We start from the raw sequence: 27,882 nt of genomic DNA on the forward strand, positions 1-27,882 counted from the left end.
TCTGTATCATCTTTGGTGATGTGTCTGTTCAGGTCTCTTGCCCATTTTTAAACTGGGTTGAGTATTAGAGAAACAGAGAAACAGAACCAATAAGATATATCTAGATTTATCTCTGTGTACATATTTTTGTTTGTTATTGGGTCATTTGACGAAATTTGAACATGGACAATAGATTAACAGAATTGTATCACTATTAAAAGTTGATAACTGTAAGGGGGTTATGTAAGAAAATATCCTTTTCTTAGGAAATACACATTGAAGTATTTAAGGGTAAAGGTACATATATGCAATTCTCAAATAACATCACACACGCATACACATATGGGAGAGAGACAGAGAATACATAACACAATAATGCAAAAGTGGGGGTGAATTGTTTACAATAGGTGAATCTGGGTAAAGGATATTCAGATGCTCTATGTACTGTTCTCACTCCTACAACTTTTCTGTAAGTTTGAAATTATTTCCAAACAAAATGGGTTTTTTTCCCCAAAAAAGAAAAAAGTTGGTCAAAACAAATGCATATCATTGAGAAAAACCAGAACACTGGGCACAAAATCAAAATCTAATGGGCTTGCAGGAAGAAAAAGGTCACATACAAGCGATTATGAATCAGAAAAGCTTCCTGCTGGAAGCAAGATCATGGAGCAATGCATTCAAACTCATAAGAAAATGTGCTTACAGAATCACAGTGTATCAATGCTGAATATTGCCCTGACCACAGTGACAAGGTACTACTTTGGAAGCACGAGGACGTGGGAAGACTGCACTTGTGGAAGCCAACCCCTCACCCTGACAACAAACCTACGGCTGGTGCCTCATCACAGAAGCAGGATGGACAGCGGAGGTAAAGCACGTTGTCCCATAACTGACGTGGTGATCTCCTCCGTAAACCAAGTGCATGATGTGTCTTTGTCAGCTTGGGCTGCTGTAACAAAATGCCATAGAATGAGTGCTTAGACAAGAAAACTGATCTTCCCACTGTTCTGGAGGCTCGGAGTCTCAGATCAGGGTTCCAGCCAGGGCGGTTGGGTCCTGGTCGGCAGATGGCTGCCTTCTCACTGTGTCCTCACGGGGCAGAGAGAGAGCTCAAGCCCTCCGGTGCCTCTTCTTAGAAGGGCACAAATCCCATCATGAGGGCCCCACCTTCTTGATTTCATACCACCTTACCTCCAAAGGCCCTGCCTCAAATACCACCGCTTTGGGGCTTAGGGCTTCAACACATGAATTTGGGTGGTGGGGGCCATAGACATTCAGTGCATAACAGCATGCGTACGTTTGACAAACATAAAAACTTAAAGCTGCGGTGATAGTTCTTGTCTTGTTTAAATTTTTTAACTAAAGGGATTTTAAATAGGTTAGGTTTCTTCACTGAGTTTGACATCTGATGAGCACCAAACGCCAGATTGGGAGCAGATTTAGGGAGCTCCTTTCTATCCCAAGCATTTTTTTTTCCTAAAGAAAGAATTGGAATTGAATTTTATCACATACTTCTTCTATTTCTTATCTTTAAATCTATTCATCTGAATGTGTTAATTAGTAGTAATAGATTTTTCCAAAGTTAACTGTTTCAATCCTAGTGTGAACTTACTTGTCACTGTTGTTTTTAATATATCGCTAGACTCAGTTTGCTAAAGTTATTTTGGATTTCTTTATTGATGTTCAAAGTGAGTTTGGTCTCTTCTCTATATTTTCTGAAAAAAGTATTTGATCTAAATTTTCATATTTTATAGTTTCCTCTAATAATTTTTCAAAACTCTTTTTTCATTAGATGCTGTTTACTTTTTATTTTTCTCAACCTTTTTGAGAGATTCATCATTTAATCGGCATTTTCAAAGAATCTGTTAATAATTTTGTTGATAATCTCTATTATATGTTTATTTTTTCTATATCAGTGATTTTTCTCTCTGTTCTTCTCATTTAGCTAATTTAATTAATGTGCTGTTTTTTTTTTTTTTTTTTGCGCTATGCGGGCCTCTCACTGCTGTGGCCTCTCCCGTTGCGGGGCACAGGCTCCGGACGCGCAGGCTCAGCAGCCACGGCTTACGGGTCCAGCCGCTCCGCGGCATGTGGGATCTTCCTGGACCGGGGCACGAACCCGCGTCCCCTGCATCGGCAGGCGGACTCTCAACCACTGCGCCACCAGGGAAGCCCTAATGTGCTGTTTTAAAATATTTCAAAGCCTGTGGGCAAAATCTTCAACACCCACTACTAGTAGCTTCAGCCTTCCCTTCCACCACTAGTTCCTGTCTCTCCGTTTCTTCCGGAGCCTGAATCAGCACCTTACTGTCCCCGTGTGGCCTCACCTACTAGCCCCAGGACTCCAGCTTCTGTTCAACGCTCTCCTTGGCCCTGGCTGCTCCTTTTGGGGTAAGTGTGAGTGAATTCGTTTGTTCTAATTGCGCCTTTTCATTGAGCACTTTTGTTTTCCAGTGATTAAGAACAAGGAGAATTATTTAATTGTTAACAAAATGATTGTTTTTCAAATTATAACAAGATGTGATCATGGTTCATCATGTAGAAAATAGACACATACAAAAAAGAAAGTAATTGCCTTTAATCACACTCCTCTGGGACAAGCAGTTGAAATCATATTACATCCACTGCACTGGTACAGTTGGCTAACCACACTTCAAATGATAGGAAAACCACTAGGTATTTTCTAAGTAAAGATTTATTGAGATATAATTTATATAAACTAAAAGTTGCTCTTTTTATATCAACGTGTGTACATTTTGACAAATGCGTGATTGCATACCTACCACCATAATAAAACTCACTAGCTTTTAATATTATTTGAAACTTCTAATTACATTTACCAAAGCTTTGAAAAATGCACCCACATAACGGCCTACGGGGATGAACCAAATGACTGCTGTTTATTGTCCTAAAGCAGGAGGGTTAAAAGGGAGGAAACAAGTTAACAGGCGTGGAGGACCCCAAAGGAAAGGCTGTGGCCGGGACCAGGCTTACATCCCCACTGCAGATAAACACACCAGATGGGAAACTAGGAGAGAAAAAAACTGCCCCAGGTGTGAGAGTCTGATGTGGAGCCTCAGTCAGAGATCACTAAGGGCTGAGAAGGGAGGGAGAGATTCCCAGGGAATGGCCCTAAGGTGGGACTTGAAAGCTGGGAAAGGTTTAAATTAGAAGAGAGCAGATTTGCAAGTAGGGGCACTGGGGACTGTCTGAGCAGGAGATTAATACCGACAGTAACCTGGCTGGGAAAAGTCTATGCCAGCTGTGGCTGAGTAGACAGCAGAGCGGCAGTCTGGATGGTCTTACTCCATTCAGGCTTCTGTAACACCAAGACTGCATGGCTTATAAACAGCAGGAGTTATTGCTGACAGTTCTGGAGGCTGGAAGTCGAAGACCAGAGTGCCAGCGTGGTCGGGTTCTGCTGAGAGCCGCCCCCCCCCCCCCCCCCCGCAGGTCGCTGACTTCTCGTGTACCCTCACCTGGGGGAAGAGATGAGCTAGCTTTCTCGGGTCTTTTATGAGGGCACTGGTTCCAATCAGGAGGGCTCCACCCTCATGACCTAAACACCTCCAAAGCCCCAGCTCCTAATGCCTTCACCTTGGGGTTTAGGATTTCAACATATGAATTTGGGGGAAACCCAAATATTCAGATCATAGTAGAAAGCAAATTACATTAAGCTACTAAAAGTTGGGAATGAAGACCAGGTATGATTCTAGAGGCGCAACTGAAAGGTCCATGTGGGGGACACGGCAGAGCACAGGCGGGCACTGGGACGCAAGGTTCACGTCCTGGCTCCCCAGTGACATCTGTTACCACCTCTGTTTCCCACCTACATAACAGCAAGATTAAACTGGATGGCCCTAAGAGGCCCTTCTGACTCACATTCAGGACTAGGGGAAACGGGCAGTAGCAATAAGGCTCATTAATAACAGTACTTATTGGGCCCTCACTACATACAAGGCTTTCCACTTCCTATTGCATTCAGCCCTCCTAACAATCATAGCATGTACTATTATGATCATCATGTGTTAGGAAACCGAGGAGCTGAGAATGCATGTCTGAGGTTATATGTTGAGTGACGTGGCCAGGACCTGAGCCCAGGCAGACCCGCCATCTGAACCACCACCCTCTGTTAGCCCTGTTCCTTAGGTGACAGCAACTGTACACGAGTGAATTATTAGAGGGAGTGGGAGAGGGAATGCACATGAAATTAAACATGATGTACTGAAACAAGAACAGGACTTGGTTCCAGACTATACATCAGGGAACAAGAATAAGGAAAAGGCTGAGATTTCTAGAATGGGAGACTGGAGGAATGTTGTTACCAGTGACAGAAAGATTTGCAGCTTGGGAAAGGCAGAGAACGTGTATTTCAGAATTATGAGAGGCCTATGTATTCAAAAAATTTAAAACAGAATTACCACATGATCCCGTAATTCCACTTCTGGGAATAACTAAATAATTAAAAGCAGGGTCTCGAAGAGACGTTTGTACACCCATGTTCACAGTGACATCATTCACAACAGCTAAAATGTGGAAAACAGCCCAAGTGTCCATCAATGGATGAAAGGATAAGCAAAATGTGATGTATATATACAATGGAATGTTATTCAGCCTTAAAAGGAAGGAAATTCTGACACCTGCTACAACATGGATAAACCTTGAGGACATTATGCTCAGTGAAATAAGCCAGTCACATAAGGACAGATACTGTAGGATCCCACTTGTATGAGGTACAGACAGAAAGTAGAAAGCTGGTAACCAGAGGCTGGTGGAGGGGCTTCGGGGAGTTTAATGGGTACAGAATTTTAGTGTTGCAAGATGAAGAGAGCTATTGAGATGGACGATGGTAATATATTCACAATATCATGAATATATTTAACACACTGGAGTGTACACTTAAGATAGATAGGGTGGTATATTTTATGTTATATGCATATTAGCACAGTGTTTAAAAATGAATAAAAAGAGGCCTACGCATTATTTATTTCTTACTTTGATCTTATGAAGAACCTTGCAAATAGCTAAGGCAGGTGTAATACCTACTTTAGTCAAAACTCTTTTGATTGCAAGAGACAGAATGCAACTAAAGTAGAAGATTAGGAGACAGAGAATTTGAGAGTGTAGATACCTCAGGGACGAGTGGGTCCAGACCTCAGATGACATCACTGGGACCTTCCTAGTCATGTCTCTGCTTCATTTTAAGTCTAGAACCCTCCACCCCGGCTGAAGATCGGGTTCTCCAGGTAGAGAGGATGCACAGAGCAGCTCCACGCTCCAAGGGAGGCCACCACTCGGCACCCGTTTATAGGGTCTTGGTAAATACAACTTCTTGACTCACATGCCCAAAACCTGGGCCGTCACTGGCCGACAGGACAGAATATGGCCGCGGTCAGGCAGGCCAGAGCAGTGCACTTGCAGTGGGGGGGGGCAGGATTCCGGCCCCCAGCACAGGATGAATGGACTGGCCAGACACCGCAAGACCACATAACCCCATTTTAGTTGTACAGATTGGAAACTGGAGCTCAAAAAAGTTTAATTTGTCAAAACCTATGCAATAGTAAAATGGCTAATAATGCAAATGAGGTATGCCTTTTGTGATCCTAATTCTTTCAGACCCCCAGTCTTTCCAGCTTTAGTTTGTGACAAATGCCGGTAAGGATCTTGAGATATCTAAAGAAATTAGCTGATTTATACAGTGATGAGAACAGCATAATTAACAGCAGTGTAACAAAGAGCACTTCATTTCTAGGGAGATAGAGGGGTTCAAACCCAGCCCTGCCACCTGGTGGGACCCTGGTACCAAAGTAGCTTAGCGTGAGCGTGGAGCTAAACACTAAGCAAGCAAACAGTAAGAAACACGGGAAGTGCCAGGCACAGAGCTCGCCTGCCACGAGCACTGCACTGACCACGCCCGGGGACTTCTCATTCCTTCCATCGGGAAGCCTCTCAACAAGGCGAACTCGTGAGACTTAACACCCACACTCAGGCATGAGTCAAAGACGGGACCTGATTGACGCTAGTGGCCCATCGAGGCAGGACAGGAGCCGAGGACTGTTGTCTCTCACAGGGACAGCCCGGACGTGGGGTGTGGGATCGAGGCCTGGCTGTGTCCGCTCTGGCAGCACTGCCCCTGTGTTTCGTGGGGACGTGGATTTGGTGTCTGATGGGAGTTTCCAACATGAACTGTCTACGGCCCTGCCCAGACCCTCCTCTTCAGAAGGTGCAGGGCAGGTGTGGGTAAACCGTCTTAGACTCTGTGTCTCATCTCTGTTTTTCTTGAAAGTTATGCTCTTGGTACAGCTATGAGTATCCTACTCTTTTAAACCTCAGAGGATTAGGGGTTAATCCCCTTCCCCCAGCTTTTTGTGAGTCTGAGCTTGATGTGTTTTTTAATGAATGATTTTAACGACTCTAGTGCTTTGAGAACTTCAAATTACAAATGTCACCTGTGTTTCTCTCATTTCACCAGTGACTGCTTCATAGTTACATTCTCTTTGCTGGGCTCCTTTAACGATTTAGGTATTGTTAAATACCTAAATATAATGACTTAGGTATTGTTAAATACCTAATAAAATGATTTAGGTATTAAATAAATTTGGTGTTCCTGGTTTATTTCATCTTAGCATTCTGAAAATAAGAGTCTCAATGACAAGCTGTCAAGACTACCCAGATGAATTGTGTAATAACTGTGAAACAAGCTGTAAAGAGCCCACAAAGAAAATACAGAATACATGGTATCACTAAATCTGCAGAGTTGGCCCCAGAACAAATCCACTACTAAGGTGAGTTGAGGTGGCGATGGGGTGTGTGGTGTTGGGAAGGACCTGTGCTCTGTGGAAGAAAAGCTTACTTTAACTTAGTTAAATTTCATTCTTTTGAGCTGATCATGACATGTTACATTGCCTGCTTCTAAGTTGCAGACAGACATCAGGAGACAAATGAAATTTTCTAAGATAATCAGAGTGAGGATGGCTTTTCCCTTCACCATGTGGCAAATAAGGGGCCAGGGGAGAATTCCGATGGTGGAAGCCACTTTACATCATAAACAGAACACAGAGAAACTATTACAGGTAACTCACAATGCTCTTTTCCAATTATGCCCAAACCTCAAAAGATTTATTTCATTCACTAGCTATTTCCATAAAGACAGGACCAGAGTGATATACAAGTTTATTAACACAATCTGCATTGTGAACAGTACCTCCTGGAGTTATATGAAACGGAAAACCTGCAGGAAGAGCTTCTTCAAAATGCAGATTGAAATGCAAATCCAACTGTTAGAGAAAATACCGCTGTGTAGCCTGACGGCAATTATTTCCCTTCAAATGAGGTTTGCATGTCAGCAGGAGAGAAAGACTGGGGGAGAGGGGATGTCTGATAAATGACAGGGGAGTGTGCTCCACACCGGGCCTCTCTAACAGTCTACTTCCACCTAATTTATTAGGCTTCATGAGGTTATACCTGAAGCACCTCTGTTTTAATCTTAGAAAAGCTGATATTCAATTTGGCATGGTGTTTGTGATGGGAACTGGTGTGGAGGCTTTGAAGAGCTTCTCTGGGGTGATTCTGACTCCTGAGATGGGAAATCTTGTCTACGGGTGACAGATTACGTGAATTATAATAAAAACAGCAGAATAGTGAATAAGAGTATTTTAATTGCGCAGCACAAGTTTTCAAACTGAGAGTACACGGAAGTACAGTACATCATTCCTTTCTTTCTTCACTCAGTAATGGGATACCTTTTTCTTGTCTGTACACATTTAACATAAATAACAACGCTTTCTTGTAAGGCGTTCAGCTAACCCAGAGGCAGCATAAAGACCTCATAAACATTTCGGTTTCTATCAGTGAAGAAAGTCTAGTAATAACCGCAAGACCACTGGCATATGGAGCAGATGGTAATGATCTCCAGAGCCATTTACGTTTGCAGCAAAACAAAACAAAAAACACAAAGAACTCTGTTATAATTTCTACTGAATTATTAAAACACAAAGAGAAAACACTGATGTTGAGTGTGAAAAATCTTTTTTTTTTTGCGGTACGCGGGCCTCTCACTGTTGTGGCCTCTCCCATTGCGGAGCAATGGCTCCGGACGCGCAGGCTCAGCGGCCATGGCTCACTTGGGCGCAGCCGCTCCGCGGCATGTGGGATCTTCCCGGATCGGGGCACGAACCTGTGTCCCCTGCATCGGCAGGCAGACTCTCAACCACTGCGCCACCAGGGAAGCCCAGAGTGTGAGAAATCTTGACAGATGTCAGTCTATGCCCCGTGGATACTCAAAATTTGGTCAAACGTTCATCATTTAACACATCACAGAAAACAAATGTTACACTCAAATTATTAACTCAGGAACATTTAATAAAGGGACTATTTACAGATTTGTGTTCACAATTAAGAAAACCAACCAGGAGGGATGGTGAAGCCCCCAGAAGCAGTTAACACCCTTGCATCTGACGAGCAGGGAGCTGCAGCCATCTGGGTGTCTGTAGACCAGCAGGAGGGAGGGAGGGCTGACACATACCTCCCTGTGTGAACCTGAGCAGAAACCCTAGGAAGCAGTTGTGCACTTCCTCTGGGCATGCAGAGCAGAAAAAGGAGAATGGGTGTGGTGACGTGCACAGATCCATAACACAGACAGCTTCCATCGTGCAGTTGCTACAAACACAAGTCATCCCGAGCCCCTGTCTCAGACGACACGGTCTGTTCAACTATTTTTTACAGATCCACACTTAAGTGCTATCGTAGTCATACACTTTACTTCTAAATAGATCATAACCCCAAGTATGTTGTCATTACTTTGGTTTTAAGCAGTCCATTAACTTTTTGAAAGATTTTTAAATGAGAAAAAAAAATCTTTCATATTCACCCACACATTCACCATTTCCAGAGTGTTCTTTTCTTGCTGACCCCAAACTTTCTTCAGTGTTTCCTTACGGCAGGAACTCTCTCTGATTTTGTTTCTTTGAAGTCTTTTTTGCTTTCACTTTTGGAAGATGTTTTTGACAGGCAACCGAACTCCAGGTTGCAGGGGTTTCTTTTATATCTTTCATAATTTAATGATGTCACTCTGCTGTCTTTTAATTTGCATAGTTTCTGACCAGAAGTATGTTGTTACTCTTTGTTCTGTGAACGTGTTGTGTCTTTTTCTCCAGACATTTTACAATCGTTCTCTTTAACACCGGTTTTCATCAATTTGACGATGATGTCCATTGGCATCTTTATGTTTCTTACGTGTTGGGTCCTTTGAGCTTATTGAATATGTCGAGTTATACTTTTCATCATATGTGGATATTTTTCAGCCATCGTTTATCCAAATCCTTTTTCTCCCTCCTCTATTTCTGGACCTCCCATTCCATGTATGTTACACCACAGTAACTAATTCCCTGTTCTCCTTTCCCCCCAGTCTTTTTCTCTCTGTGTGTAACATTCACCTGGATAATTTTTATACTTCCTGTTCAAATTCATTGATTGTTTTCCTTCTATGTCTAATATGTTCTTAATTCCATCCAGTTTTTTTTAAAATTTACAGATGTTGTTTTCATCCTGAGAAGTTCCATTTGAGCTTTTAAAAATATATCTTCCACTCATGTGTCGTCAAATTCATGTTTTCCTCTACTTTATACTTACAATAGCTATTTGAACATCCTTGTCTACTAATTCCAATCACTTCAGTCTTTTCTCTTTCTACTGCCTGATTTTCCTCCTGGTTACAAGTCATATGTTCCTGCCCCTTGGTATGCCAGGTAAGTGTTTGGACGTCAGTCACTGTGGGTAGAGTAGCTTTTAATCTAGGGTTAGTTACCCTCCCCACCAAGACAATATTGTTCTGGGAACTCTCTTGATGCCCACGTGCTTTCGTATGGCTGGTGGGAATGTGAACTGTCCCTGCCTGCGCTGAGCTCCAGGGCTCGCCCAGCTCACTGCTCCCCAGTGCCACTCTCATGGTCTCAGCTTCCTTCCACACACGTGTGAATCAGCACTAAAGCCCACAGACTCAAGGGGGGACTCATTGCGGATTTCTGCAGGCCGTCTCTGGGAAGCTCCTTCCTATCCAGCACTTTTCCCTGCAAATTCTAGCCACCAGGGCTCGCCAGACGCCAACTCGGCAACTCTCTTCAGTCCAGCAGGACCACGTTAATTCCCCTCCCTGACCTGCGGCCTGGATGCTGCCCCCAGGGTCTAGGCTGGGCAGTCGTGGGGCTCTCCTCACCTTGTCCACCTCCTGCCAGGGATCACAAACCTGTGTTTGACATATGTCTAAAAAACCACTATTTCATAAATGGTACGGTTTCTAGCTGCTTAAGGCAGGAGAGTTTATCTGGTTCTTCCTATAGCACCATAGCAGAAAGCAGAAGTTTTCACACATAAAACACAGCTACCACTTTAAAATGCCTATTTTCTTATAATAATTTATATACAATGTACACATCTTCCTTTTAGAATTATTTTAATAGGATCATGCTTATCAAATTCTTCAAATTATTACAACTACTCCTCTGCATGAGATCTCTAATATATAATACTCAGTATTTCCTTTGTGTACGTATGCTCTAGTGTACTCTGAGTTACCCTTTCCCGGTGAAATCTTTCACTTACTTGTTATAACAATTGAGTTTTTCTCCTGTTTAGGTCTTCTAAGTATTTAACAGGCTGTCACTTTTGACTGAAAAGTCTGTACTTATCACAGTACTGATAAGACTTCCACACTGAGGAACCATCAATATGTAATAAGTTTTGTTTTCTGGGAGAAGGCTTTCCTATATTGCCTACTTAAAAAAAGTTCTCTTTCTGAATTCTGTATGGTGAGACAGTCACTGCAGTGACAGGGTTTCTCTCCTGTACATGTCCTTGGAGTGTGAGGGGCCTGACACCTGATGGCAGACTCCCCATACTCACCGCACTCGCCCTGTGTCTACAGCATATGACTTCTCTGATGTATCAGGAGCTGTGCCTTCCTGTGGAAGGCTGTCCCACATTCACTGCATCTATAGCATTTATCTCCTGTATGGATCCTCTGATGCCTCATAAGGTGCGACTTTCTAGTGAAAGATTTCCCACATTCCCCACATTTATAGGGTCTCTCTCCTGTATGAATCCTCTGATGTATAATGAGCTGCGCCTTCTCAAAGAAAGCTTTTGTACAATCACTGCATCCATAGGTCTTCTCTCCTGTATGATTTCTCTGATGCTTAATGAGCTGTACTTTCTGAACAAATGCCTTCCCACACTCACTGCATTCATAGGGTTTCTCCCCTGTATGAATTCTCTGATGCCTAAGAAGCTGTGGCTTCCAGGCAAAAGCTTTCCTACACTCACTACATTCGAAGGGTTTCTCTCCAGTGTGGGTTCTCTGATGGTGAATGAGGCTTGACTTCTCACTGAAGGCTTTCCCACACTCGCTGCACTCATAGGGTTTCTCCCCTGTGTGTGTCCTCTGATGAGATACCAGGCTGGACTTTTGGGTGAAGGCTTTCCCACAGGCACCGCATTCATAAGGTTTCTCTCCGGTGTGAGTTCTCTGATGTGTCAGGAGCTGTGACTTCCCAAAGAAGGTTTTTCCACATTCAACACATCCATAGGGTTTTTCTCCTAAATGAGCTTTCTGATGTCTAATTAGTTCTGACTTCTTAAAGAAGGCTTCTTCACAGTTCCTGCACTGATAGTTCTTCTCTCCTGTGTGAGTCATTTGATGTTTGACAAGTTGCGGTTTTCTGATGAAGGCTTCACCACATTCACTGCATTCATAGGGCTTCTCTCCTGTGTGGATCCTCTGATGCCTAATGAGGAGTGAGTTCCTGCTGAAGGCTTTTTTACACTCACTACATGCATACGGTTTCTTCCCTGTATGAACCCTCTGATGAGTAATAAGCTGTGACTTCCAAAAGAAGGCTTTTCCGCAATCACTACATTTGTAGGGCTTCTCCCCTGTGTGTGTCCTCTGATGTGTAATGAGCCTTATTTTCTGGGAGAAGGCCTTCCCACAGTCATTGCAGCCATAGGGCTTCTCTACTGTGTGGGTTCTCTGATGCCTTTGAAGCTGTGACTTCCTACTAAAGGACTTCCCACAGTCACTGCAGCCATAGGGCTTCTCTCCCGTATGAGTTCTCTGATGTAAAACGAGCAGTGACTTCCTGCTGAAAGCTTTTTGACATTCACCACACCCATATGGTTTTTCTCCTGAATGAGTCCTTTGATGAATAGTGAGTAATGACTTCTGGGAGAAGGCTTTCCCACAGTCATGGCATCCGTAGGGCTTCTCTCCTGTATGAGTTCTCTGATGTATACTGAGCTGTGACTTTTTGTTAAAAACCTTACCACATTCTATGCATAAACAGACTCCTGTATGTGCTATTTGGTTTGTAATGAGCCCTGGCTCTTTACTGCTGACTTTTCTACATTTACTGCAATCAGAGTATTTTATTCCACCACAGGTTTTGTCAGGCTTGATACAGAAAAGTAATTTCTTATTAAGCTCATCAAGTTTTTTTCTTTCACAGTTACGTTTTGGAATAAGAAAATCAAAAGGATGTTTCAAACTTTTTTCACCTGTGCCACATTTATGGGATCTCATTCCTAAATGATCAAAGTTAATGCCTGAATGAAACATTTTCCCAAAGACGTCATATTCATGGCCTCTCTCCATACTTTTAAGCTTGTCTTGATTATCCTGGTGCCACATTTTGAGATTATTATCTAGCCAGACTTCTTCTAAAAAGGAAAAAATGAACCATACTGTGTAAATTTCCCCAATGATTATGCTTATTGAATAAGTCTTCTGAAATGGAGCCTAAGATCCCAGTCCATAAAAAAAAAAAAATTCTCCCAAATACAATGTCTACTTATTAGGCATTGAGAATTTTAATAGAAATGAAAACAGATTTTGAAATTACAAATGTTTATAAACACAAGTTTCAAATAAGGAAAGATGAAATATACTCAAGTGATCATGATGAGGTAAAAGAGACAAGCAATTTCTGGGGGTGGTTAAGCACTCACTCCACAATAACCTACTGATCATCTACTGTGTGCCCAGACGCTGTGAGTAGCAGAAATCAGGGAGGAAGGCAGGTAAGTACCCCCATCAGAGAAGGCTGAGAATCACAGTACACAGAAGAGCAAGATTAGTACACAGTGCTGAACGTCAGGCAGGAAGAAACACTGAATGTGATGCGCAGCAAATGCAGGATATCAACTTCATGTCTGAAAGGTGAGGTATGTCAGTTTGCTGTACTATTGGTACATTAAAAAAACATTCTCATTCAAGATCCTCACCCAAATCACTGATATCAGTAATTTTACCATCATGAGAGTTACTTTTTGGAATTATCCAAGAGTTCTCCAGAGCTCAACATCAACACTTGTATTTAGGTTTTTGACACTTTAGTTGAATCAATCATCTATTTATTGCATCTGTATATGATGGAAATTATTCTAAACCACAAGTATTCTTTGCATAACATTAGGACAGATTTTTTTTTTTTACCCTGTAAGTACAATTATTTGTGATCTCCACAATATGACCATTTATTTATGTTTAGTTCACGATATTCTTTACTAGGAATTGTGAGGTAATACTCCCAAGATGAAAGATATGGCAAGATCTCAGATGTAAGGCTATCACTCCTTTTCTGCAGGATAATATTTTTTTTGGGAAAAAAAGCCACATCTAACTCTCAGACATACCAGAATTTCAGAGGAAGAACCAACTAGAGCCCAATACGGAGGAGAACAAAGGATTCAACGATCCGAGCTTCAGTGAGTGTGGATGATAATGCTATTCGTGGGTATTTTAAAGACTAGAGAGAGAAGTTAGGGGGTTAAAAACAAAGTCGTCTGTAGACACAGAAGTGTGAGATCCACCTGAACAGTTTACAAAAGATTGTTTCAGGAAATGTTAAAGAAAAATTACAAATTTTAATTCAAATCAAATCAGGAAATAAGATTAAGATATATATCCAAATTAATAAGTTAAATGATATAAAACAATATTGAAGTTAAACTGTACCAAAAAATCTTTAAGAAATTAAAAAAAAGTCTTGTCACTTTGGCAAACACGTGGACCGGGTTTCACTGGTGCCACCTCAGGTGCGGTACACATGTGTTTCCCCGTCTCTGTTTCCATTACACTCCTGTCCTTTCTGCCTTAATTTCACCCTATTTTCAATTGATATTCCCACTTCTAGGCTTGCTCCCTCCCAACTCTAGTCTCCACACAGCAACACGTAACATTTAGAAAATGTACTCAGGCCTTTTAACCCTTTGCTTAGAAACCTTTGATAAACCCAGACGTTTATCATGGCTCCTGCACCCCCATGTGCTGGCTCCTTCCAGCCCCCACTCCCTCTCACAACACTGGGCTCCTCCCCATCCCAAACCCCAAAGGCCTTTTCCTGCTGTAGGCCCTTTGCATGTGCTCTCCCTGCCCAGCTTCCAGCATTCCTGGCTCACATTATTTTAAGGGCACACTAACAAACACCCTGTTTATTCCCTTCATAGCATGTATCAAATAGGTAATCACCTTGCTTCTCTCTCTCGCACTAGAATGTAAACCCTGAGGGCAGGGAACAGGTTTGTATTTTTCACTGAGGTACCCCCACTACATAGCGCATAACCAGCCCTCAATACATGTAGGATAAATACTCCTCACTTGTCATAAAACTTCTAAAGCAATTCCTTTCTATACAGTTAATCTTGAGAATTAACTTTGCATTTTGACACAAATGCTTCATGTTCAAACACTGAATTAGTTTTATATTTTCTTCTAAATTAAAATTCTCTGGTCCTGCAAGGTTATTTCATGACTCATATTTTATCTCAACTCCTCTCATTCCACAAAATAGCAGTGGTTCTAAATTAATGGGGGAACATAAAGTCTATCTTGACAGCTTTTCTAAACTACACATACCCAGTCCTAATAATCCGCGTGAATGGTGCCTAGACATCTGTAATTTGAAGTATTTCCTAAGGTATGCTGAAACACTTACTTAGACGAAAACCTTTGCACTAAAGAAATATTTGATAAATAAGAAAGCTCCTGCCATACCTGGCCTCACAACAACCAATTAATGAAGTATTTAGTAATTACACAGCATAAATTCCATACAGAACAGAGAAGAGTAAGTTACTCACCATCTTTCTATGTAGGAAAAAACCTTAAGACCTAATCGGTTAAGGAATTACAGATAATGTGTGATCACACCCGAGTTCCTACAATACTGCTCAGTGGGTAGAGATTTCAGAAAAGGCTGGGAGTCAGGGAACACTCCCTGGAGGTGGAAAAAGAGCTTAAAGTGAAGAAGGGGAGGGTGTCTAAATGGGAAAGTGTAGGACAACCAAAGGCCCGCATGCAGAGAAACAAACGTGAAAGACACGAGGAAAGAACTACTTTGAGTGGAGTCAACCAGGACCTCTGGGCACAGGAAAAACTGCAGATAAGATGCTGCCACACCGTGAGGGTCTTCAACACAAATGGCGTTAAAGTATCACAGAGCAGGTCTTAAACCCAGCAGACTATTTGAAGGGATAAATGAGAAGCTTTATAAGCTGAATACCAAAGTCACCAGAAAGAAGCCCTGGACACTGACCCTGAAGTTCTTATCTGCAGGGAGGCCAGAAGAGTGCTTAAGGCGTTAGACTTTTCTCCTGTATCCATGGACTCACCTTCTGCTCTATGTGGGTTTGAAATAGAAATCTGACCAATTAGGCAGAGAAAAGAAAATTAATAAAGGAAACTCAAAGGCAATCAGTGTCACCTCAAACAGGAAAAAACTATGAATTCTTAAAGAGGAGGAAGGAAGCCCACATGTACAGGTGGGACTGGGGAAGCTAGCAAAAGGGGCGTATCCAAGAAGGCAGGTCCTAAATGACTGTGCTGCCGGGTACGGAAGACAGGGCACACTTCATCACCAGCTCCGTCAAAGGGGACGCATCCTGACACGGAGACCAGGATGGAGAGCACATGAAAAGTCAGGAAGGACCTGTGTCACTAGTCCTGAGTCAACTCTAAGGACGGAGGAACTTTAAACACGGTTTTACAGATAACATTTCAAAAGTACCAGCCTGTCATCAAAACCCGAGACCTAACTTTCACTATCTGCCATATACCTGATTATTTCTCACCTGGAAAGTTCTGACTTAGGGTTTCTTCACCTAATATCCACGGCTCTTCTTGCTCCAGTTTGATAATCGCCTCAGGTTTGATCATTTGATAACCTGTCAATTGGAAACACAGAGAGTCCCAACTGCTTGGGCTGAGGGACTCTTAAATATAAAGAAGATTTCACTACAGAGGCTAAAAAACAAAACAAGCAAATAAAAACCTTTCAACTGGGTGTAGTAATCAAAAAATCCTTCGGCATCTGAAACTTAAGCCCGAAATCCGTAATATCTTAGGGGTCCCACAGTTGCTGGGTGCGCCCTGCATCACACAAGAATGTTCTTACCCAAGAAGACTAGGTTGCTACAGTTCTCCAGCGTCACATCCCTGTACAAGGTCTTCTGAGTAGGATTAAGTAGCTGCCACTCCTCCACCGTGAAGTCCACAGCCACATCCTCAAACGATATCTAAGAAAGCATAGTGCCTGTTAAACCGGAAGTCATTCTCTTTGTTGAATACAGGCTTTCTTCTCTACAGTGACAGGTGGCCTCCGAGTTGGCCCCATGGTCTCCAACTCCTGGGGTTCATGCTTTCGTTTAATCCCCACCATCCTGACTATGGGCTGGACTTATTGACTCACTTCCACTGAATGGAACAGGGTAGAAGTGCTGGATCAGGTGTAAGAGAATGTGACTTCCACGTTGCGAACCCTCTCCTGCTCTCCCTGGGCCACATGGCGAGGCAGCCCTGTGCACAAGCCCACGTGGCAAAGACCCGAGGCCTGCCAACACCCACGTGAGCGAGCTTGGAGGGGGTCACCTCCCTACCGCCCCGTGAGATGACCACAGCCCTTCTCAACATCCTGATGGTGGGGCCGCATGAGACCCTCCACCAGAACCAAATGGGTGAGCAGCTGTCAGACCCCTAACTCACAGAAACTGAGATACATGTTTGTGTTTTCAGCCACTGAGATTTGGGGTAATTTGTTACATAGCAAGGGGTAAGTAATATAATATCCTAGTCGTGCATTATACTTTGAGAGGAAAACAAAGATGTTATTAAAATATTCATCATTATGAATTCACTCACCTACCCACCCATCTATCCATAGAATAAGAAGCTGGAATAGGCTGTCTTTAATAAGCAGTGTTTCTCAAAGAAGGTGCCACTGGTATCTGGGCAAAGGACAAGACACCACAGAGACCGATACTGTCCCAGGCTGGGCCCACGTACGTGTGCTGCCGTGTCGTCAGAAGGTGCCGAAACAGCACAGAAAGCTGTCCTGCCTTCCAGACGCTGGGCGAGACCCAAAACACTGCCCAGGGACAGGCTCCCGTGCCAGCGGGCCACGATGCTCTCAACACGTGGACCTCACTGGTCCTCTGGTCCCAACCAGAGGGTTTCACTGGACCCTGACACTTTCTTGGGGTCTGGTCTGGCCATCCTCATGGGCTCCCCAGGCACGGGTCACACTCTCCAGGCCTTACCTGACCACATTTACTTCCTGTTCGAATTCACGCCATCTGATAATAGTCCCGTATTTGCAGAGGGGCTGAGTGAGCGTTTTAATGGACAGTTTGAGGACAGGCTTAAGGGGCTGACAGGAAGGCTCATGGCGACCCCAGCCTGGAGCACAGAGCTCAGAAGGGAGCGGCCCTTTGCACGGTGCCGGGGCTCGGCCAGGCTGCCCCCAGTCACAGCCCTCCCCTCACAGTCACTGACCCGTCATGTTCTGCGGAAGACCCCGTGGGAGCCTCCACCCCTACGACCCCGTCCTGAAGACTCAGTGACTGCCAGATCCTGTACATCCACTTTCAAATCTTTTAAAACCTCAGGAGTTTCTGCTAAGCAATTCTTAAATGCACTCTATCTCTCTGGTTAAATTATGTAAAAATATCTGTCCCTCTGTATAGGGACAACGTGTCTTTCCAGACAAAGGGTCTGGATGAAAACGGAGATGATTTCTTTTAAAGTTTTGATTACTAAATGGGACACAGCGATGATGACCAGAGAGAAAGGAAAATAAAGCCCAGCACCAGGGGAGGCACAGGGGAGGGAGAAAGACATTAACGACCTTTGTGTTTTAGACCTACTCCTGAAAACTTTCCTTCCGCCTGGAAAAAACACAAGAAACAAAAGAAAATGACTCGCTGTGCTTCTCCCCGTGCCCGTGACCGCTCTGCGTGTAGACTGACGCCTGCCTTCTCGACGGGGCTGCCGGCCAGCAGCACAGGGCGCCTCAGCCCCCATGCTTCCCACGCAACAGCCCGATGCTGTCTGCACCCCATGAGGTGGCAGGGCCCGGACAAACCAAATGGCCTGGAACTCAGCGCCCCAGGCAGCCCCTCGGAAGCCAAGGACTGAAGTAAAGTAATCAGACTGGGCGACGGAAAGCCACGCTGGGGCCGTTAGCCTAACTGCCTGATGAAAGCACGTGCTGCCTCGAGGCTCTGGGACTGTGCTTCTGGTGTGCACGCCCAGCCATGTGACCCCGATGTCTCAGCCCTGGCAGGCGTTCAGGCCAGCCTCCGCCTGCTGCCAGAGCTGTGCTATGCGGACCACTGCCTTGTGCCAGGTCACAAAGGTTCACACGGCCACTTGAGAAGCCTCCTGATGGGCTGACACATGCCTTCTTGATTGGGAAACAGCTGAGACCACATGCAGGCTGAGAGGCTGCCCCGGATGAACTCCCTGGTTCCTGTCTCGGCCCCTCTAGGTCCGACCTGTTCAGGTCCATGATGGGGTTGCCTGTTTCTCACTCAGGTCCTGAAAAATCAAGTGGATGGGCTGACGAGTCTGGCTCCTGGTTAAAAACCTACATGTGAACCTTCAGGTCCAAACACAGGCAGGCCCAAAGGGTTACCCCGCAGGGCTCCTGGGGGACACTGTCCCTACCCCTGCCCCCAGAACTGGGGCGCAGCCTGCGTGCCATGGCCTCCAAGGGGCCGGTGAGGATCTCGTGTGCCCTGCGTCTCCGCCTGAGGCCTTTGGCAGAAGCCTTTCTCAGGTGCCTCTCTAAGACCCCCTTGTGAGAGGGGGCACCTGAAGACACTGTCTGCACTCTGACCCAGTACCCTGTACTTTCCACTCCCTGCCCCTCTTCCCCTCCTCCTGGCCCCCAAGTCCACAAATCTGCCGGAGCCTTTTGTTCGGGGCTCCCTGGGCAGCGAACACCTGTGTTGACACACCTGACACGTGGCCAGGGCGCTGTTCACTCCTCAGGAAAAGGTAATGGGGAGTCGGCGCCTTCTGCGGCATCCGGCTCTCACTCGTGCCATCACTCTCGGCTACTGTCACCCTGGCTGCGCCGTCACCAGCTACTCTGACACCTGGCAGCTCAGCCCTCTCAGCTCTGCTGAGCTCCTGGCACAGAACACAGCAGCGAAGAGGAAAAGCTACAGTGCTGCTGTAAACAATAGGATTTTTAAAAGAAAGAAAGGAACAGAGGAAGGAAAAGAGGGAGGAGGTCAGCTAGGTGGATGGGAATTGTTTTGAAAGGTGAAGGGAGGGATTACCCTGGTGGCGCAGTGGCTAAGAATCTGCCTGCCAATGCAGGGGACACGGGTTTGAGCCCTGGTCCGGGAAGATCCCGCATGCTGCGGAGCAGCTAAGCCCTTGCACCACAACTACTGAGCCTGTGCTCTAGAGCCTGTGAGCCGCAACTACTGAGCCCATGTGCCACAACTACTGAAGCTGGTGTGCCTAGAGCCCGTGCTCTGCAACAAGAGAAGCCACCGCAATGAGAGGCCCATGCACCGCAACGAAGAGTAGACCCTGCTCACTGCAACTAGAGAAAGCCCGCACGCAGCAACGAAGACCCAATGCAGCCAAAAAATTAATTAATTTAAAAAAAAAAAAAAGAAGAAGAAGAAAAGTGAAGGGACACCGCAGTCGTATCTTGAGTCAATAAAGTCGGGGCGGTGGGGGGAGGGATGAATTAGGAGGTTGGGACTAGCAGATGCAAACTATTATATCTCGAATGGATAAACAACAAGGCCCTACCGTAGAGCACAGGGAACTATCTAATCTCCTGGGATAAACCGTAATGGAAAAGAATATGAAAAACAATGTATGTATATTTATATATACAACTGAACCACTTTGCTGTACAGCAGAAACTAACACAACATTGTAAATCAACTATACATCAAAAAAAAGGTCAGGAAAAGGAACTGAAGGCAGATACCCTCCTGTACAGCAGAAGCAAAAACAGTTCTACCTAAAATGCATCGAAATTCCAACTGAGGGAATACATATGGGGCCGTTTGAAGGTTTTGTAACAATCAGTTGTGCCGGATGATTCAGGTTTCTTCCCTAAACCCAGAGCTCAGGTGGGACATGGACCCAGGCCTGCTGCCCATCGCTGTGCTCTTTACACCCGCACCCACCGAGGACCTGCGAGGAGCAGCCTCAGAAATGTGTTCATCCGTTACAGGATGTCATCTCCCACGTCATCTACAACAGCAGCTAGTAAAACGCTTTCTTTACAGGAAACCATCAGGAGATGTTTGCTCCCACCGAGCAAATGGTCTGCTTTTTGACAGAGGAAACCACGCAACTCTTCCCGTTTCTCTTTCTGTGGCGGCTTCTGGGAACATGTGAGGAAGCTTGCGGCTCAACTCCAACAGTGCAGGGCCTTAATTCTCTTATATCTGTGCCCCAACTTGAAGACTTTTGTATGATTCTGTGATCCACCTTGTACTTCTTTTGACATCTTCCTTCCCAAGGTTAGATTTTCTCCGGTTACAATTGAAATGTATTTAGCCCTTTCCTGTTAGTTGTAGAGTTGTCTGTGAGCCTCATCACACGCACAGATAAAACCGCTAGAGGACAAATAACTCACCTGTGACTTGACCATTCTCCCCCGGTCCTGGGAAATCTGCTCTGCTCTGTCCTGATGCTCTGGAAGAAGGCCTCTGGTCAAAGGTCTGTGGACTGGGAATGCACCCCGAGTCCTGAGGCCTCTTCTTTCTTATTTCACATGAGTTTTCGTGCTCCTGAGGGCCATGGCCTGGAGGTGCAGTGGGAATTTTATTTTAGATGATGTAATTCATTTGGGGACCTCAATCTTGGTTCTCTATAGCTGGGAACTCAGACAGGCTATGTGCTAGCACTGAGAAACAGGATAGAAAGTGAGCTACTGGCGTGTGTCAGCCGAGCCGACCGCAGCCAGGCCAGGCCTGCACCACACACGGGGCTCTGCAGCCTGGCTCCCACCTGGGAATGCCCGACGGGAGCCACCTGCCTCACTGGTTCAACCAAAGACCCCAGGGGAGCCCCACCACCTCAAAGCACTCTGCAGAGACAGCAACAAAGTCTGGAAATACAGTCTTGGCTCACTCCCCCTGCAGCACTTTTTCCCGGGGGCACTTAGATGAAACCACGGGCACAGGTACTACAGGATAAAATGCCACTCACTTCTAGGCAGGACAGGGAACGGGCAATGGCCTGGGGTGCTGGCTCTCTACTCCAAAATCAGCCCTGGAGCAAAAGGAAAGCATAGATCAGAGGAACTAAAAGAAATGGCCAAAAGAAGAGGAGAGACCCCGGGGGAGATGGAGGCCGCGGTGAAGCTGACGCTCGGGTGTGGGTTTCTGGCTGAGCTGGCCGCGCTACAGCCCAGAGCAGACGCAGTGAGAAGAGAGGCCTAAGGAAATCTTTTCAGTTCTTTCTTTCTCAGCTCACATTGGCGCAAATACTGCCTTCCCTTCCCTCGGAAATCAGCAGAACAGCCTAGGCCACGGTAGAAGGCAGCTCAAAAATCCCTGCTGAGTTTAGGAATCACAGAAACGGCAAGGGCCCAGCTGCCTTCAGGCACTTGTCTCCCACCGCCCCATGGACCCCAAGGAAACTGCTCCACACCTTCTTCTTCCTAAGGGTCTCTGATCCCTGATTGGAGGAACTGCTCAGACAAGTGGTGGGTACGGGGCTATCCAGTGGCTCTAAGGTCCACACTGCTGGCCCTGGGGCCCCTTCCCTTCCCTTTACTTCGAAGGCCTGGCCTCAGCCCTTTCCTAATGCAATTATCAGAGTAGGAAAGCAGATAACACCTCTAGGGGATACAGCTCAGAGCCTGTGAGGGCAAATACAAATTAAAAAGAAAAAGACTCCCCAGAACCTTATTCAAAGAATATTTACTGTAGAAAATTACAAAGTCTTTCTCTGCCCCTTTGGGATGTAGGTTAATCTTTCCTAAAACTAAGTTTAACAACTCAAGAATGCCTTTCTTAAGGACATGGGAGCCGTCTCCGAAATCATCCAGGAAGGTACACCCCTCTCTCTGGGTCTCTGGGAGGACAGGAGCCTAGCCAGCCTGACTTTGGCACCTGGTTCCAAATTGTAAAATTACCCCCCATCATAAAGGTACGACAAGTGTATTTTTCCTTTGGATGAAGGCAAGTAGCCAACACAGTAGCCACCCCCACTACCAGGCAAGGTTAGGATGGACTACATGTGACAAATGATCACTTATCTTGAGACCGTGTGTACAACGGCTTGTACCTGCCCAGCTACAGAAAAGGGCATGATCTCTTCCTGTCTCTCGCAATGTCTTTAGCAGACTGCCTGAGGTGGGCATCAAATTCTGGTTCAATTTTTATTCAATAATAAAACTATTCTAAGGGACTTCCCTGGTAGTCCAGTGGTTAAGACTCCATGCTTTCACTGCAGGGGGCACGGGTTCGATCCCTGGTCAGGGAACTAAGAACCTGCATGCCACGCATGCAGCCAAAAAAAAATTTTAATTAAAAAAAAAATTAAGAAACAACCACCACCTATTCTTTCTCTTCTGCTTTTGTGGAAAAGTCTTCTGGATTGGCAGAGGCTGGTTGAAATTATTTCCTCAACGAGCCAAATAACCAAATAAATGAGTACAACCACTACTTTAAAAACTTTTTAAAAGATCACAAACTGTATTACAGAGATCACCTGAGGCAGAATTATCAGAACAGATGGACCAATAGTTAAGATCAGCACAGTCACAAAAAACATGACGCCTTCATGCACACAGATACTTACACTTTCAATGTCTCCACCGCTGTGGAGTGAACCAGGCACTTACACCAGCCGGGTACCGGATCAGGGTCAAGGACTCCACGGGCTCACAGCAGGGTCACACAGGGATGTGACTTCCTTTATGAGGGTACACCTGAAAGGAAATATCCAAAAATACAGTTATCGGTAAGCCTTGGGGGCCCGAGGGACAAACTCCACCTCCCACCCAAGATGCCTAGCGCTGCGGTCCACACCCGTGGCAACTTGTTCTCCCGGCTTGGTCCCCACAGGCGGACAGGCTGAGAGGAAGGCCGACATGGTGGATGGCCAGTGGGCACCTTTCCGCAAAGTAAGCTGAGCAAGGAGAGAACGTAATAGCTACAGGAGATCTAGAGCAGGAGCCCCTTGTTCTAACAAAGAATGGGGGGAGCGGAGGGAGGTATCCTCAGGGTCCCAGTGGAACAAAGAGAGATGGGTGGACTCGTCCTCCACAAATGAGGGAAGCAAGTTACGCCCTGGTGTTAGCAGACTGCCAGGTTTTGCTCCCGGGCAGCTAACAAGAATGGAGAGGACATTGGCCCCTTTGAGGCCCTTCCTGCCCACCCCTAGAGCTGGGCTGAGGGCTGGAATCAGACCACCCTCTCGGGAGCCCCACACCCTCAGTCAGCAAGGGAAAGAGGAAAGGAAACCCAGGAATGCTACTCAACGCCAGGCGGACCATGGACCAGCTCCTGGCACCGTCTCTCGAGGGCCTTAACCATCTCCCTCTTAACGAATCGAGGGAGGACACAGGCCAGGGAGGGAGGGCAGGTCCCAATGCTCCCCAGGTGCTGAGGATCCTTTGGAGAGTCAAGAACCAGCCCAGCTGGACAGACAGGCTGGATTTTGAAATTTGACGTGAAACAGTGGCAGAGGGCAGAGCGAGGGTGTCCAGGGCAGGAAGAACTCTACAAGTGGGAATGGAGAAGGATGGCATGCGTTCTGCCCACGCGTGGGGGGCAGCAGACACAAAGGTCAGATTCCCTGAGTGAAACCGGACTCTCCTGAGACCAGAGTGAAGAGTGTGGTGCATGAGAACAGGTGTCTCACGAAAAACGTCCTGGGAGAGCAGAGAGCAACACCCGAAGGAGAAGCGCCTCTTCCCGAGATGCACAGGGAGCTCCCTGGAGCTCCTGGGCACGGGCAGGTCCCGATGGTCTAGGAGGTCCAGTGAAAAGAGAGCCCAGAGTCACTGCTTTCCAAACCTGAGGCCCCCTGAGACACAGGCCCACCTGCCCTGGAAGCTTCTATCTTGTCTGGACCCCTTTTGGGTTGATGCACAGGAGACCTTCTGTAGCTTCTCCTCTGGAAAAGGGGACGTGCCAACTGTACTAACACCCCGAACAGTCACCCTGGTTCCTCCCCCAGGACCCCAACATACTCCTGCACTGTGCTCTCACATCCACGTCAGAGCCCACTCACACACTAATGCAGACCTAGACACACACTCCCAGTCTCGTTTACGGGCCAGGAAAGCAGCGATTTGCTGAAGGCCTCTTACTACCAGGTCCTGTTCCAGGCACGTGGGAGAGATCACTAAACAGGACAGACAGTCCCTGCCCTCTAGGATGGGAAACAGACACACAAGTAAGTAAAATAATTTCAGACTGTGAGAGCGCGCAGAAGAAACTTCAGATGCGCCAGAGTGGGTGGGTGGAGGGCACTCCTTGCAGATGACTTTGAGCCGAGCTCTGAGGAGGTGGGGCCGGACCCTGAAGGCTACAGGCCAGCCATGCCCAGCAACGAGCATCGACACAAAGGGCTGGAGCAAGGGGGGGGGACTCCTAGCCGGTGGGGTCTCTGAGTACTTTTTTTTTTTTTTTTTTTTTTTTTTGCGGTACGCGGGCCTCTCACTGTTGTGGCCTCTCCCATTGCGGAGCAGAGCTCCGGACGCGCAGGCTCAGCGGCCATGGCTCACGGGTCCAGCCGCTCCGCGGCACGCGGGATCTTCCCAGACCGGGGCACGAACCGGTGTCCCCTGCATCAGCAGGCGGACTCCCAACCACTGCGCCACCAGGGAAGCCCTCTGAGTACTTTTTAACAAGGCAATATTCAAGTAAAAGGAGCCATCACTGACCAACACAGCCGTGTACACGCCGGGTGAGAGGGGCCAAAGAACAAAGGACAACACGGTTACTGAACGGAAGTCACCACGTTGTCTTGCCTGAGCCAACGAAGGACTCACCCAAACCCCAAAACACCACCCTTAAAGGCCCCGCAATCACCAACACCCGAAGCCCCTCAAATGCGGTTCCAAAGACCACCTCAATCACACTGACTGACCCCCCGAGAACCCGCAGCCCCCAGATCACTGGACACATGAGTCTCCAGGACACACAACCATTGACTCCATAAAGCCCATGTGCCCAATGCCCCCCCAGGGGGTCTGGGCCGTCAATTACACACACTGTGAGTCCCCATCGGCTCCTCTAGCAAGCTCCCCCCATCACCAACCACCAGTGACAAAACCAATCCACAGAAGTGTGTGAATCAAAGAACCCCAAAGTCTCTCCACAGCCAACCCACCATCAGACGCCCACAGAACCCCTGACTCCCGGTCACAGCGAGCTCTCCGTCACTCAGCCCTGCGCACCAGCCACAGGCCGCCTTACGGACCACCTGGTTGATCACGACCCCAGAGCCGTCTGACCTCCACAGGCTTCTCAATGCCAAGGCCAAGAAACCCCATCACTGGCTCCTCCAAACCCCACTTGATAACCTCCACGGTCTATCCACTGACTAGACACTGAGTCAGTGGAACCCCAAATGCTGAGTCCCAAAGGACCCCCAGAGAACTCCAACCCCTCCCTCTCGCGATGCCCACCCACTCACCTTCACAGAGCCCGCCACCACCCGCCCCCTAAACCAGGCCCTCATCACACAGGGCTGCCAGCCACTCACCTCCAGATACCCACTCTCCAGTCCACACCATGCTCACCCACCACTCAGACGCCCCCAGAGCTCATCACCCTGCGAGGGCCCCCAGCTCCTCACAAACACCCCCGGCCCCTCCAACGGCGCCAATTACCACCCCCACTTCCCCCTCACAGCCCCCAACAGGCCACTCGTCAACCTGTGTGCAGACCCCTGCCACTGACACGTGGTCTCCGACCTGATGCCTCAGCCACAAGATCCCCAAACACGGGCTGCCCCGGTCACTGCCCTCCACCGAAAAAGCTACCATCGAACTGTCAAGTCAAACCAAACATAGACGTAGCAAAGAAATGTTTTACTCCGAGGATTTATTCTTGGGTGGGGCGGAGGGATGCTGGAAGAGGAAGGACGCTAGGGCCCTAAGACGCACAGCATCTCTTCAGAGTGTGGGGAAGCTGGATCAAAGGGCGGGGGACCAGACAGCAGACGAGAGGACTTCTCACCGGAGGTCGGCCAGTTCTGGGTGCAGTGGCGGGCTACAAGCTGCTCAAGCCTACCGCCCAGAGTTCAGGGAACTGCAGGAAGGAGAGAAGCTGAACCAAATTTGGTTTCTAAGCGTTCTCATCAGTGAGAACAAACAGTTCAGCTAATCATTGATGAGGCAAAAGATGAGAGGGGCTGCGTCATATTTACCTACGGCCTTGTCACAGGTAAACAAGGGCATCATGTGGGAAGGGGGTTCTTTGCAGCCAGCTGTTTCCCGGAACCCGAGCGGGGGGTGGATCTTCCCAGGAGCACACGGCTCAGGTACAGTCCAACACTGCAGCAACCAGCGGCCCCTCCTGCCGACGAATTCCTCAGTGCAACCACTCTGGGCCCTCTACATGCCCCCCACGCGCCCACAGAGCCTCGTCGTTCATCCCTTCGCGCCCAGTCGCCAAGCCAAAAGCACGCAAATCGTGGATGGCTAGAGCCTTAACTACTGCTGCACACAGACCCGAACCCACATCCCCAGGGCACACGCCGTCCCCGCACAGCCCTCCACTCACTCCCGAGGGGAGCCTCCGGGCTCCCTCACCCCCAGGGCCTGCTGCCTCCAGCCCCCGAGGCTAAGGTCCCCCCAAAGGCCCCTCCCATCCACTTAATTCCCTCCGCCGGCTTCACAACCACTCACCCCTCCCTGGCCCCGAATTACTGATTTCCACAGACATTCCACTACCTCGCCCGCCAAGTGTCCCCAGCTTCATCAGCCCCACCGTCTCCCCGCACAGCTCCTCCTCTCCCACCACCAAGGGAGGCCCTGCCCTGCCCCCCAAATCTCCCTCCTGCTTCCCACATCACTGCCGCTCACACCCGCCCCTCCAGACCCCTGTCCCCCAGGCGTTTCCCCACCGTCGCCCTCCCTCCCTCCCGCCTCCCCGCTGCCCGGCCGCCCCGCGGCCCCCGCGGCCCCTCCCCTCTGCCGCCCCACGACCCTCCCCCACAGCGCCCCCCGACCTGGACCGGAATCGGCGCCTGCGCGGCAGGGCCGTCCTCTCGCGCCTTCCCCGCACCCGGCTTCGGGAGCCGGTTCGTGCGCACGCCGGCTTAGCCCCGAGCCGGTCCGCGCCGGGGTCACCGCGGCCCCGGTCGGACGCTGAGGCCACCGCCAGCCCGCAGCCCCTCCGTCCCGTCCCCGCCCCCCACACCCTTACCCCTTTGGCCCACGGCGCCGAGGCGGACACGGCCGGGCCGCGGGAGTGTCCGCGCAGAACTACATTTCCCGGAGCCCCGTTCGCCTTAGAACTACATTTCCCAGAGGGCTCCGCGGCACGCCTCCCTGATGGACAGGGGTGAGGTTTGCTGGTGCTAACCTCTTTGCGGCTGCCTGGGGCTCTCGGTTCAGACGGTGGGATGTA

General features: G+C 47.6%; 1 protein-coding gene across 9 annotated transcripts; it reads right to left on the minus strand.

The window, feature by feature from the left end:
- Nucleotides 1-27,741, minus strand: ZNF605 (zinc finger protein 605). 9 transcript variants are annotated; one of them, XM_032603504.1, is made up of 8 exons: nt 27,482-27,613; nt 26,678-26,826; nt 23,096-23,225; nt 21,497-21,559; nt 20,922-21,089; nt 16,425-16,545; nt 16,102-16,194; nt 7,618-12,690 (listed from the first exon to the last, which is right to left on the minus strand). In XM_032603504.1, the coding sequence occupies exons 5-8, from the start codon at nt 20,934-20,936 to the stop codon at nt 10,895-10,897; spliced, it is 2,025 nt and encodes a 674-aa protein (XP_032459395.1). In that variant the 5' UTR covers nt 20,937-21,089; nt 21,497-21,559; nt 23,096-23,225; nt 26,678-26,826; nt 27,482-27,613; the 3' UTR covers nt 7,618-10,894. The 9 variants fall into 9 exon arrangements, with proteins under 9 accessions (XP_032459398.1, XP_032459395.1, XP_032459393.1 ...); XM_032603502.1 differs by lacking the exon at nt 26,678-26,826 and adding an exon at nt 23,326-23,425 and having other exon boundaries at nt 27,482-27,523; XM_032603507.1 differs by lacking the exons at nt 7,618-12,690; nt 26,678-26,826; nt 27,482-27,613 and adding exons at nt 1-928; nt 27,679-27,739.
- Nucleotides 27,742-27,882: the final 141 nt, after the last annotated feature.

The sequence above is a fragment of the Phocoena sinus genome, chromosome 14 (assembly GCF_008692025.1).
Source record: "Phocoena sinus isolate mPhoSin1 chromosome 14, mPhoSin1.pri, whole genome shotgun sequence".
Classification (NCBI taxonomy): Eukaryota; Metazoa; Chordata; class Mammalia; order Artiodactyla; family Phocoenidae; genus Phocoena; species Phocoena sinus.